The following is a 14,772-nucleotide window of genomic DNA, read 5'->3' as shown; positions in this document are numbered from 1 at the left end:
CCATTTACCCACTTTTTAATGAAATTGTTTTTTTTCTAGCTTAGAGCTCCTTGTTATTCTGAATATTAGTCCTTTCATGAGATACATAATTTAGAAATATTTTCTCTCACTCTATAGGTTGTCTGTTGATTCTGATTATTATTTATTTTACTGTGCAGAAGCTTTTTAGTTTAATTAGATTCCATTTATTTTTGGTTTTGTTGCATTTGTTTTTGGGGTCTTAGTCATAAATTCTTTGGTCAATATCCAGAAGTGCTTTTCCCAGATTTTTTTTCCTAGAATTTTTTATGTTCTAGAATTATTCAGGTCTTTAAGTCTTTCATCCGTATTGAGTTAATTTTTCAACACAGTGAGAGGAAGGGATCCAGTTTCATTCTTCTACGTGTGGCTACCCCATTTTCCTAGCATCATTTATTAGATTTCTCCAATTCACGTTTTTGCATGCTTTGTAAAAGATCAGTTGATTTTGAATATAAGACTTTATTTCTAGGTTCTCTCTTCTGTTCCAGTGGTTTTTGTGTTTACTTTTATACCAGTATTTTGCTGTTTTGATTACTATAGCCTTGCAGTATAATTTGAAGTCAGGTAATGTGATGCCTTCAGATTTGTCCTTTTTGCTTAGAATTGGTTTGGCCATTGGGCTCTTTTTTGGTTCCATAGACTTTTGGGAATGTTTTTTATAGTTCTGTGAAAAATAATGTTGGTATTGTGATAGGAAGTACACTGACGCTGCAGATTGCTTTGGGCAGTATGATCATTTTCATGATGTTGAGTTTCAATAACATGAGCATGGGATGGTTTTCCACTTGTTTGTGTCTTCTATGGTTTCTTTCAGCAGTATTTTGTTTTGCTCCTTGAAGAGATCTTTTACCTCCTTGCTTAAGTATATTCCTAGATATTTTACATTTTTGTAGCTACTATAAAGAGATTGAGTGCTTGATTTGATTCTCAGCTTGGTCACTGTTGGTCTATAGCAGTGCTGCTAATTTGTGTCATTGATTTTGTAAGCTGAGACTTTACTGAATTGTATTTATCAGATCGAGGAGTCTTTATAGTTTTCTGGGTATACACTCATATAATCAGAAAACAGTCAGTCTGACTTCCTCCTTTCCAATTTGCATGCCCTTTATTTCTTTCCCTTTTCTGATTGCTCTGGCTAGGACTTTCCCTACTTATATTTTCAAATCTCTGCATAAACTAGTTTACTGCTATCTCACTGACTTTTTTTTTTGTGTGCTGTTTCTTCAATATAACATTGCTTAATACCTCATTCTTTCCCCAAGATCATCATTGTTGGTAAATTATTATTTGTGAAAGAGAATTATAATTCTAAAAGAATATCCTTTATACAGTGATTGATGGAAAATACGCTTTTAACTTGCAGGGCAAGACCAATTTTCTAACGCTTCAGTTCCATTTGCTCAAATACATTACGACTATAAAGCACCAATTATGGCTAATAGAGGCATTATTCTTACCTCAGTAAGTACTTGGTTTGGTAAAGCTTTAAGGACTCTCAACTTCAGCAATCAATTTAGTTAACTACATGAAAGAGCCGATTTCATATAGATTATTACCTTAATGTCATATAAGTGGTGCTCAATATACATTTACATACACTTCTATTAAGCTTTCCAGATAAAGCACTGTCTAGAAGCCATATTTGTATAGTATCACAGTCATCGAAGTTTCAGCTCATATTTTCCACTTCCTCTACCCCTAAATCTTACAGGTTCTATAAATTAAATTCATGACAGCCTTGGTAAAAATCACAAAAATAAGGCATTAAGAGGTAGCTTCACATAGGGGATTAGGGGTATACATGAGTACTAGCCAAGTTCCAGTGGAAAAGTCGTAAACTGTACCTTGCTTTTTAGGCCCCACCACCCAGCCATCTCACTACCCTAAGAGCGGAAATCTTCCAAAATGTCTTTTTATCCCTCAACCCTACATCTGACCAGAAGTCAAGGTATATCAATTTCATCTTTTAAACGTATTTTTAAACTTTACTGTCCTAGCTTTTGTATTCTGCTGTTTAATATTGCAACAGAGAAGTTTTCCTAATTTACAAGTTTTTGAAATACAAATTAAGAACATCACACACACATCAACAGATGGCAATTGTGGTCCCCGGGACTTAAGGCTGAATGGACCCAGGGCATTCTCCAGAGCCCTCAGCTCTAACCAACGTTCCGCATTCTACTGCTTCCTCACCTACGCAAGCTCTCTATAATGTAAACCTAGTTACATCTTTCTCTCCTGCTTAAACATTTCTCTGAATTCTGCTTGTATTTAAAGGAAGTAAAGTCCAAGTTGAAAAGTACTGATTGAGTCTGATCCAGAAACAGAAGCTAATGTGCTCTAATACTCTAGAACTATTAGCTTGGATGCCTATAACCCCATGGAAACTCACCATATAGCCTTCCAAAGTTACTACAGCAATATACAAATTATTCTGTATTTTTTAAAAGAACTGAACTCTTAGCTGGATACGATGGGTCATGCTTGTGATCCCAGCACTTTCAGAGGCTGAGGTAAGAGAACTGCTTGAAGCCAGAAGTTTGAGAGCAGAATGGGCCATACAGTGAGACCCCCATCTCTATAAACAATTTAAAAATCAGTCAAGCATTGTGGTGTGTGTTTGTAGTCCTAACTACTTGGGAGACTGAGACGGGACAATCACTCGAGACCAGGAGTCCATGTGTAGTGAGCTATGATCACAACACTGCCCTCCAGCCTCCATGAGAAAGTGAGACCCTTCCTGTAAATAAATACATAAAAAAAAAAAACAACGTTTAAAAAGAACTGAATTATTTTCTCCCCTCAAGGTAGAAATCTGTAACATCAAGGTAACATTTTTGATTTTATAGCTTCCTAGCTTTAACCACAAATATTAAAAAGTGAGCCATTCTGATGCCTGAAGCAGTATCTATAACTTTGGTTTATAGAGTCCTAATTAAGTCAAGCACCAAGAACCCCTAACATGAGTGATGGACAAAGCCACACACAGAAAACACGCAGCCTTTGCCTTTCTGAAAGTTCAGTTTGTCTGGGAAATACATATAAAAATTATCTGAGTGGTAAATATAATAAAAAATACACGAATGGAACTACAGGAGCATCAAGACAAGTTGTACCAGACAGGGAAGGGAGCAAAGCACTCCACACAGAAGAAAATGTATGAATAAAGGCAAGAAAGTGTGACTATGCATAGGGTGTCAAGGATAAAAATGAACTTTGTAATTTAGAAAATGCAAATATCCACTATGACATTTAGGACTGTCACATGAAAACTTGACTGTTACTTTGTTAAGGTCATATTTATTTATCAAACAAAAGGGTTTTGGTTTTTGTTTATTTGTTTGTTTGGTTGCAGAGATAGGTCTTGCTATGTTTCCCAGGCTGATCTTGAACTCCTGGGCTCAAGTGATCCTCCCGACTCAGCCTCCCAAAGTGCTAGAATTTAGGCATGAGCCAATGCGCCTGACCTAGGAATTATTTTTATTGCCAATCTATATTATTTACTTTTGACAGCAGAACAAGAAAGGAAATTCTCTTCAGCATAGCAGATTGCCGCCCATTATTTCCTCATTAATGAGGTAGACTACTTATATTGCTAGCATAGATCAGAATTTCTAAGTATAAAACCTCAGAAGAACTCCAAAAGTCATTTTTCCAGGATTTTCTTTCATTTGAAATTCAATAGTAAATGCCCAGTGTGTACAGGGACCCCAAACACCAAGAGCAGGAATTTCATCGGAGAAACATAAATTCTTAAAAAAAATAAAACACAGCTACATTCCTCTCATTTCCATCTTACCCAGACCAGTGGCAAAGAGAATCATCCTCTGAAAAACGGACGATATTCTTAACTAATCAGAGTGATGGATAATCAAGCATAAATAGTTAAAATTTTTAGATATGTAATGCCCATAGTCTAATTTTATGCAAATGTTTCAGCTCTCTACTTCATCAAACCTTTTGTAATCACTACAATTGGCGAAAACTTAATACTTTGAGTTTATTCTCTATTTCTGCCTTCATTATTTAATCAAAGTGCTTGAAAGCTACAGGCTACAGAAACAGTTACCAAAATGGAGGGATAATATACAGGAGATTCTAAAGGAGGGAAATATCTTTAAGCTGGATTACCAGCCCTTGGAGAGTTAAGATGAGATAGATGTCAATATCCATATTCAATCTGAACAGAAATGGTCTTTCACCAAATACGAGGAGGTTACAGATCTTTTGAGTTCTGCTGTAATGACATCGCTTTTCCACTTCATCATCTTGCCCCAAGTTTCCCTTCCGCAAAGAGAGCTAAACAAATCTAGGTGGTTTTACTTACAATTGTGAAGTTCATGACTTTGAGAATCCAGATGGTCATGGCCAAGTTCACCAGTATTAAAATCATGAGGAGCAGGACAAAGAAATACAGGCATCGTTTCCGCCAGCCGTAAATCCCCACCTTGTATACCTGTGGCCCCTCGGAGCCAGGCATGGTGCTCCGGTGGTGAGTGTACTGTTCCTGAGGCATCTGAAATAAACAAGATAGAAGCACTCACATTAAACTGCTGAGAGAAGAGGAAAAAAATAGAGGGGGAAAAAATCAACTGATGAAGAGATATGGCTGGCTGCTGTCTTTACATTTACAACCTCCAACAACTCTAAAAATCTGTTTCCTCCTGACAAAAGTGGCTTCTCTGGATGCTTGCTTGAGCCCTCTCATATGACACAGCCATCACTTCTGATGTGCACTGAGACAGCCACAGCCACAGCCACAAACATACTGGGAGGAAAGTGACTCCTGGGAGGCCATTTTCCAAGTGACTCAGAATTCCAACATCTTTGTGGGGGAGATGCTCAAAGACCCATCAAACTGAAGGAAAAATTTTGAATTACTGAAGAAAGTAAGTTAACCCCAGCAGTTCACCTTAGTGAGATAAAAATATTATTCAGGCAATTTATTTGGGGGGTTAAAAATGTCAAACAAAATCATTCTGTATTGCCAGTCAGTGGCAAGAGTGGCAGCTTTGACCACTCCTCTATTTCAGATTTAAAAGGACTCCTTGCAGACACACAGCTGAAATCCCACTTGATTTGGGAATCTTCATCAAGCGATAGTGTAGTAAATACCTAACGGCCCCTGAGTTAGTCTTTGTGAGTTGAATGTTCTCATCCAACTTATTCAAGAAACATAAAGGAGGGTCAAAGTCAAGTAAAATGTGAACATTAGCTCGTAGACTAATGAGAGGAAGAGCTAGTTACATGCTAAGCACAGTAGAGTGAGAAAAATCAGAAAAATATTTGTCAGTATATTATAAAGTAATATGTTTATGCCCTTTAAAATAAGGAAGGTTTTCCAAGTCCCTGCTGTTGACACAAATTATCTTTATACTAAAATTACTTATTAAGTGCCAACACAAATCTAGATAAATATATCACCTCTATACAATTCTAAAACCAAAACAAATTTTAAAATTAAAAAAAGCTAGAAAATGCCTATCACTCAAACTGGAAAATAACAAAGTACTGCAAAGGACGATGATTTGCCTTAAACGAAATCTCATGAATGTGATACCAAGGGCTCTGGTGCAGTGGCTCCTGAGCACAGCATCTCTACTTCGCCATAGCCATGTGACACAGAACCCCCATTGCCCAGCTGAATTCAGATAATGGTACGGTCCCTATTTTCACTTCATTTGGCCATCATATAGACACGCTGCATTCCCTACAAATAAGACCTACTCCATTTATTTTCTTTTTGGTCAATAGCAATTAAATTACTAACATGTGCTACCAAAGTGACCATAATGAAACACCAAAACTCAGGCACTAAAATCACATCCTCGGTTATTAGGCTATCTTCCCAATGGTTCAGAATATGATTATGATTTTTAGATAATCATTAAAATGAACATATACAATCTAAAAATCCCCTAGAGAACTGATGGCCGTTAGGCATCAGTGGAATTGCATTTGAAAAACTGAGTGAATTCTTCCTTATGGCTAACTAAAATGCTCCATGAAGGCCTACATGGCATCTGTCTCATCCCAAACACATACCTTGGAGCTGAAATCAGTACCTAATATGAGTATATGTTGGAATGTGCGTGTGGAATGAATGAATGGAAAACAGAATGCATAAATGATGACACAATGAATGATTTTCCATCTGCTACTAGCTTTGCTGCTGTCTGGGGGTACATAAAGGTTCAAGCTAAATACCACGGGCAAGTTCTGGTTTGTATGCATGCACATTTTCACCTCAGGCTCCCAAAGCACTGGGTTCCTAGCCAGGCACTGAGCTTTATGCTGTAAGAGGATCTCAGTTTTAAATCTCAGTTTCTGATAACTCCTCTGCAGATCACGAATGTGTTATAAGAAGATGAGAACACAACAAAGTCATCAATCGCTGGCCTTTTTAAACATGAAGATCAAATAAAAGTGAAAAGAATGTTTTATAAGCCTGAAAGAAATTAGGTTTTTATTTTCCATCAAATCATATTCTGTGAATTAAAGAAAAGGATCACACAATCTTAGAATCACATCTGCAATTTCATTTGATATTAATCAACTAATTATGAATGAGCCAAATTAGAATTAGAGAAGTTAACCTGTTTGTGCAGGGCTATGGGGTTTGTGGCAGGGTATGGTCTTGAACGATAATCTAGGATTCTCATAGGCAAGATCAATAGTAAGAAACTCTTTATAAATCAGTGTGCAGAAGCTAGTGATATTGCCACTACACCAGTTGCCTTTTCCGTCATTCACCCCAATCAATGGTGTCATTACATAAACATAGCTATAAAATGGAAATGACGTGTTCAATAAATGTTTATAAGAGGGTGGAGGCATAGATAGCATGCTTGTGATTTGTTGTTTTCATACACATACTGTTAGAACTTGGCAGAATGCAGTGGTTATCTTGACTAAGGGTTCTCAGCCCTGGATGCACATCAGAATTACTGGTGGTGCTGTTAAAAACGTCTGTACTCCCAAAGTGCAGTGGCTCACACCAGTAAACCCAGAACTTTGGGAGGCTGAGGTGGGCAGATCACTTGAGATTAGGAGTTCGAGACCAGCCTGGCCAATATGGTGAAACCTTGTCTACTAAAAATACAATAATTAGCCAGGCATGGTGGCAGGTACCTATAATTTCAGCTACATGGGGGGCTGAGGCAGCAGAATTCCTTGAACACAGAAGGCAGTGAGCCAAGATCACACCACTGCTCTCCAGCCTGGGCAACAGAGTGAAGACTCTGTCAAAATAAATAAATAAAAAGTAAAAAAAGAAAAAAAAACACACATTTGTTCACAGGATAAGTAAGTAACAATCACAGAGGTAGCACCCAGGCATCAGTATTTATTAAAGCTCCCCAGATAATTCTCAGAGCAGACAGGATTGCATGCCATTGGTCTAGAATAATGTCACTCAACCCTAATTACGCATCGAAACACAAAAGAAACTGAACAAATACGGTACAAATTTTGAGCTCCATGATTAGAATAAACATTATGAAAAATCTCCCAGGTGATTCTATATATTTGGGAAAACATCTAAAAAATGGCTTTCACTATTTTTTTTTCATAGGGTAATCATTGTAAGACAAAGTCTTGAAAAAAATTCTAGTGTGTAAAATAGCAAAAAAAGCAGAATTCCTCTGCTTAAAGCAGGGTCTGGCTACCCGTATGGCATCTCTGCAGAATCCTTTGCTCCTTGAAACTACTAATTTTGTTCAACACAAAATTGACCAGCTATGAAACTCAAGACCAGGAAGAAGTAGCTCGCTTTCAAGTCACACAGCAAATTAGAAGCTGAATAGGGATTACAGCTTGGATCTTCTGTTGAATGGTATAGTGGCTTATTCCATGTCATCACCACACCCCCTTTAATGAGTCACATGAAGTAAAAAACTCCAGTCTCCAACTCATTAAAATAGATAAGAAAGAAACAGCGAAGGGGATGAGCAATTTTCTACACATAATTATAATAGGAAGCCTTGCCATGCAAACGTATGATAATGGATACATCTGTTATAAAGAATCCTGCATGGAAAGGGAAATTTAGATATGCTGAGTACATTCCGTTTTCTAATCAAAAATTAAAACAGGTTGAAAGATAAAAACAAAAGAGGAATGACAATCTCCAATCTATAATTCTTCTTATTCCTTCCTGGAACAAAGTTACTGTCCAGGGAAATGAAGTTAAAATTTTAATTCTTCACTTGGGTAGGCCCTAGGCTTTGAAGGCCCCAGGAGAGGCCCCGGGAGTGCATGACAATAGTTATACAGTTTTATAAAAATGTTAAAAGATGTTTTAATTGCAATGAGCTAAATCCTATCTTTTTGTACTCTGACTTCCTCTCATGTTAGCTTTGGGGGATTTACATGCATTTTGGCCATCTAAGAAGAAACTGACTTAGCGATTCACATACTTTGCATGCAGAATATGTTTGTATGGTTTGTAGCACTTTCATGTAGAGATACATTATTGCTAGCTCTCCTGGTGTAGGAATGTCTTCTAGGAGTACTCCTTCCACCCATAGCTCTAATTCACCAAGCATGGTGACATGAAGGAACAAGACAAAATGACACGATGCAATGTAAACATGACCGACAATGGCCAGCACCAGAAATACATGGGTGGTAGAAAAGACAGAAGCTAGTCAAAAGTTCATTTCATAATCATCAGATATGCAAAATTTCACATGTCGAATTCAACTGTCATTGATACCTCATCAAAACAAATGCTCCACCGGCAAGAATATATTGAATTGGGCCTATATAATTATAAATGTTCCATACGTGTTTTATTTTGTATGGGAATCATGGAAAATATAACTAGCCAGAATACTTGGGTTTGTAAGTTATATATACCATGAAAGTCTCTACGTAAAGTTGTATACATTCTGTATTACAGCCATCAATATCTAAAAAGTTCTGTTAAAACTGCCATAAAAATAGTTATCTTTCTGTTGTCTATATGGAAAGTGATAATGGTATATAGCTGTCATATGAAGAGACAATTTAAGGCTATAAACCAAAAAGTACTGAAAAAGTATGTGAGACAGTTAATTATTAGCAATATCATCCTTCAAGATTTTGTGAGGTCATCTTTTAAAAATTAGTAATTCAGTTTCCTTTCTCATTCTAAGTACATATTTATTTTTTTAACCTGTTTGTATTTCTAATATTTTCAGTTTTTTCTTATCCCAATTGTTTTTAGCAGTAAGGTATTTTAAAGGTATGCAGTATTTTTAAGCAGTAAGGTATTTTTAAGGTAAGCAGTAAGGTATTTTTAGATGTAATGCAATTGCACAATAGTATACTACCACATAGTGTAAGGATAAACTTCATATGCACTGTGAAACTCAAACATTTGTGTGACTTACCTTATTCTCATATTTGTTTTAAGGCAAATAAAGCAAATGCATTTTTTAGCAAAATGCATTTGTTCAATGAATGAATGAGTGTGCATTTGTTAAATGAATGAATAAATGAATAAAAATCAAGGCAATGTTAAATAGTAAAGTGTATTCTATAGTAATGAGTAAATAGCTGTATCAGAAGTAAAGAAGTAAAAACTTACACAACTTTGTCTTTCCATACGTACATGCTATTATACTAATGCTAAGCAGGCTTAAATCCAAAGCATTACTCTACTCCTTCATAAAGCTATTTTCAATGTTGACCTGTTTATAAACAAATCCATTTGACTTCAGAATCATCTGTTTTTTGCACACAAAATGCAAAAAGATTATATTTCCCAAAGAATGAATACAGTAAAACTTTCTGTTGCTTTGACACTGGATAGGAAGAAACTACCGAGAGACAAGAATGCTATTATATAATATAACCAGCCACAATAATTAACTAATTAAATAGCTGTCAAATATTTTAGTTGTAGAGTTTCCCGAGAAGGCCATTCTGAATGGTCATATTACTAAAGCATGGTTTAGAGAGCCGTAACCTCATGGCCTCAGGCATTCAAATATTTCTACCTGGGATCGCATGGCATTACAGAGTCAAAGCCTGACATTAATGTAGCAGTCTCAACAAAACGATCCACTGTCATGATTTGAACTTGTGAAGAACCTCCTTCAAGGCTGTGTGGCCCTATGTAACTTATTCCATGTCAGCTACCACCAACACCTCAGTGACTCTGTGACAACCATGTAGCCATCTCCAACAGGCTCATCAGGGCTCAACACCAGTCAGAGAAGCCTCCTAACTTTATACACATCCACCCACTGTAAAGTTGTCACAGAGATCTTTGAACCGGGCCCAAGCTACATGATACCTGGACCTAGCCATTGTCCATCTAATTAAGGAAGCTACATGAGCTTCAAAGTGATGAGTCTGACATCTTCAACAAGTCTTTAATATCTTAACAGAGAAACTGCTCTGATCAGAGTCAAGTGGTCATTCATTTTTTACCACGCTGACTTTCCTTCCTATACTTAATAGGAATCAAATGGCTACTATGAAAATCTCTTCTTACAGGGCATAGAGAAGATAGAGGGTGGTGGGGCAGGAGCATCCACAGCTGGTCAGCTTCGTGAGACTAAGCATATATTCTAGTCTAATACTGTTATAAGTGGTCACTTTTTCTTTGCATCTTTGTTCCCACAGGGCTCTTCTTCAGGAGAAGAACAAATGTTTTCCTCTTTTGCCCCCTGGAAATGGTTACAGTATCTATATTATCTATCTTCTGTGCAAAAATGCATTTTCAGGGATGATTTGTAAACAAACAACCAACCAAAAATCCAGTAAACTTCCTAAAAAGACATCAATGCCATCAAGTTTCCTAATTTTTTGGGGGGGATGGGGGGCTAAAAATTGTATGGACCATGATCTCAACTCTACAATAGGGCAGAGCTGAGAACAAGGAAGGGGCACTGGCACACATTTTACTAACGCTTGACTCTGCTACCCACCAGGCTTCATAAGCTCTTGTTCCATAAAGGAGCTTATGGGGGTAGGTGCTATGAGTGCAGTTCTCTGTTCAGTTACATACTGTCAGGGAGAGACACGGCAAAGTGTAGAGTTCACTTTCAAAAAAAATTCCAATCCCGATCTATTTTTCGACAGTAAAATATTTATATATTTTGACATCTACTGTATATGTCAGTAGGTCCTAGAGATAAAGGCCTCCAAAAGGATGAGAATGATCATATTCTGCTTTTGTCAAGCTTACATTTTAATGAGAGAGATGGACAATGAACAATGCAACAGACAAAACCCCTAGAACTAAAGTTAGTTGCTAGGAAAAAACAAAGAGGTAGCTGTAATAGAGACTACAGAGTGACCTTCTCTGGTCGTGGAAGGCCATTCTGACAAGGTGACATGGTGATCCTTGGGAGTGGGGACAAGCTTTTCAGCAGAAGACAGAGCAAGCACTATGGCCTGAAGAACTTAAGCTCAAGAGTTTGATTGAATGAGCTCAGAGGAGAGGGTAAGAGGCAAGTTTGTAGAAAGAGGTGGGGCACTTCCTAGGTTCTAACAAGTAGAAAAAAATACAGCAAGACTAATGGCTACATTATCGAATTTAAAAATAAGACAAGTGACACAAATCAAGTACGTTTCTATTTTTTTGGCGATGCTCCATGTTAAAATTTAGTGAATTTAAAGTAAACATGAATTATGTAACCATGGGATTATAACCAGTTTATATAAAGAGTAGGCATAGGTTCCCTCAAAGGCTCATTCTAGTTTCTAGAGTTTGTTGTGGAATCTGAGCCATTGTGGATTATCCTGATACAGAAATAGTCATCTGTTAGCCATATGAGTTTTTAGGTCTCTGATTTCAAACTGTTTGTTTTGAGGGTTGTTTTTTATTCAGCCATCCATTCAAGGCTTTAGTCTTGGATCAAAAATATTCGGCATAATTTAGACAATGGAAACAAATTTATCACTTTTAGTTTTGATGTAGCAACACTTTTTTTCTTATAAAATTCATCCAGAAAATCAAACATGTATTTATGTGAACTAGCCCAAGAATGGCAGTTTCTTTTTAAACAAATATTCGGATTAACTTAAAAGTTATATATTCCAATTCTTACCTAAAATATGTAATACCTAAGTGTTGAACAACTTTTACTGATAACAAATTCAACAAGTGCATGTATTTAAAAGAATTAAAGAACATGCAGTTAAGCAAATCTCTCATTCATACCTTCAGCCTAACCTCACTGAGGCAACTAGTATTTTCAGCTTTTTTCTTATTCTTTTTTTTTTTTTTTTTTTTTGAGATGGAGTTTTGCTCTTGTTACCCAGGCTGGAGTGCAATGGCACGATCTCGGCTCACCGCAACCTCCACCTCCTGGGTTCAGGCAATTCTCCTGCCTCAGCCTCCTGAGTAGCTGGGATTACAGGTACACGCCACCATGCCCAACTAATTTTTTGCATTTTTTTTTTAGTAGAGATGGGGTTTCACCATGTTGAGCAGGATGGTCTCGATCTCTTGACCTCATGATCCACCCGCCTCGGCCTCCCAAAGTGCTCGGATTACAGGCTTTAGCCACTGCGCCCGGCCACTTTTTTCTTATTCTTACAGAAATATGTAGTACATATTCAGGCTTTATTCAATATAGATGTTCAGTGCATGTTCACATTTATATATATATTTTTACACAAATGAGCATATTTTACATAATAGTCTAAATCTAACTTGGTCCACTTAACATAACTAAGTGACAGTCCTAGAAAAACATAATTAACAAAACAGCTAGACTGTTTTAAATGGTATACATCTATGATATTTAACTTAACCAACTCAGAGACAAACACAAGGTTTTTCTAGTCATTTTTTGTTACCTATCATAATGAATGTGTAACTTTTTTTACTTGTTCTTGGAAATCAGCCTTATGAAGAAAACAGAAGCAGCAGGAGGGAACCATGCTGAGGTGTTAAAGAGCTCCTGTTTAACGGATGGTCAATGAAAGCCTGTCCATCCTGGAGAGATTTGAAAATGAAACCTAAAGAAGCAAGAGAGTAAAGCATGAGGATATCCGGGGAAACATTACAGTTGGAGGAAACAGGACCAGCAAGTGCAAAGGCCCTGCGTCAGGAGCTCGCTTGGCAGGTGAGGAGGACAGTTTGGCTAGATCAGAGTGGACCAGAGGAGAATGCTTCAAAATAAGCTTGGGCACAGGCAGAAGGGGGCAGATGCAGCAGCTTAGAGCCACAGTAAAAACCTCAGGTATGATACAGAAAGCAAGTCACCGCTGCAGAACCGAGGCATGGAAATGGAATGAGCAGATCACTTCAGGATCACTCTAGCTGTTCTCTAGGTAATGGGCCATAGGGTCGAGAATGGAAGTGTAGAGAGCAGGCGCTGGTGACTACCGTAACTGTCTGTAGAGAGACGACAGTGGCCCAGGTCTACAGAGAGGTGGATGAGAGGGTGAGGAATTGCTGTATTTGGAATCTTCAGGAAAAGTAGAGCTAACAGGATTCTCTGTGGCTTGAGACACAGGGCATGGGAAGGGACAGGAGTCAAGGAGAACCCCAAGGTTTCAGCATAAGCAGCCAGGTGCACGAGGTTACCACACAGGGAACAGCATGGGGATAGAAGGCTTGGAGGGCAGGAGGGGAATAGAATATGCAGGGAAATGAAGGGGGAAAGACAATTGTGTTAATGTTGAAGACACAAGAGGTCCTGAAGGGATGGTAAGAGGTAATGACAAGGAGACAGATAAATAAGAACCCTACGATGGCACTTGGAAATGAATCTGGACTTCAAGGAGGAGGGAGGACTGGGCTTTGAGACATGAATCTTTAAGATTCCAGGATAGGAGTGTTCTTGAAAGCCATAGACATAGAGCATACATGTTTCATACAGGTCCAAATACACCCCTCAGACAAGTCCAGAAAAACCAGATGCCAAGTCAAACTGGGTGTGTATGTAGTTTTTTGTTTGTTTGTTTGTGGAGGTAGAGTCTCATTGTATCCCCCAGGCTAGAGTGCAGTGATATGATCTCAGCTCAATGCAACTTCTGCCTCCTAGGTTCAAGTGACTGTCCTGCCTTAGCCTTCTGAATAACTGGGATTACAGGTGCCTGCCATCATGCCTGGCTAATTTATAAATTTTTAGTAGAAACGGGGTTTTGCCACATTGGCAAGTGTGGGCTCAAACTCCTGACCTCAGGTGATCTGCCTGCCTCGGCCTCCCAAAGTGCTGGGATTACAGGCATTAGCCACCTTGCCTGGCTGTGTGTACAGTTTAAAAAATATATATGATCAAGGTGCCCCAAATTGTAATATACCTTGTATTTAAGTTTAAAATATTTATCTCTGATGAGCCAGAAGATATTTCAACATCATTATGAAGAAAAATTCTTTCCATCCTAGAGATGCAGATGTATGAGGTACCAGTTGAGGGACTTTCAGGCAGATATGTTTGTAAAACACACTTGCATATTTCTACTAGAAATTAGCAGATACATGAGTGCATACATTCCTGCAACCCTATGGGAGATCAATACAATTAAAACAATTTTATAAATGAAGAAAATGAGGTCCTAAGAAATGCAAGAATATTTTCAAAGACTCCTAACTACTAAGTTGGTTAGGGTCTCAACTTAAACTCAGGCCTAATTTTCTTTCCATTACTCACAGGCTGAGGCAAAGACCTAGCTTTTCCTGAATACAAAGTAAGGTATTTAGAATTACCATAGAGGTGTATTCAGTGTGGAATGCATTGTAAACACTGCTACCACCTGCAAATATGTGCTGTCCTTCAGGTCCTCCCCTGGCCCTGTTCAAGG

The 14,772-nt window shown here is 37.8% G+C and overlaps 1 protein-coding gene across 10 annotated transcripts in view; it reads right to left on the bottom strand.

Moving 5' to 3' along the window:
• Positions 1-14,772, bottom strand: part of SGCD (sarcoglycan delta) — a 1,112,169-nt gene that overhangs the window by 435,046 nt on the left and 662,351 nt on the right. For all 10 annotated transcript variants that reach the window (XM_078363722.1, XM_054251085.2, XM_078363713.1 and 7 more), the window contains one exon: positions 4,349-4,537. In XM_078363722.1, coding sequence (XP_078219848.1) covers positions 4,349-4,537 — 189 coding nt within the window. The remainder of the gene's footprint in view (positions 1-4,348; positions 4,538-14,772) is intronic.

Source organism: Callithrix jacchus, chromosome 2 (assembly GCF_049354715.1).
Source record: "Callithrix jacchus isolate 240 chromosome 2, calJac240_pri, whole genome shotgun sequence".
Classification (NCBI taxonomy): Eukaryota; Metazoa; Chordata; class Mammalia; order Primates; family Cebidae; genus Callithrix; species Callithrix jacchus.
This window is presented reverse-complemented; position numbering and strand designations above follow the sequence as displayed.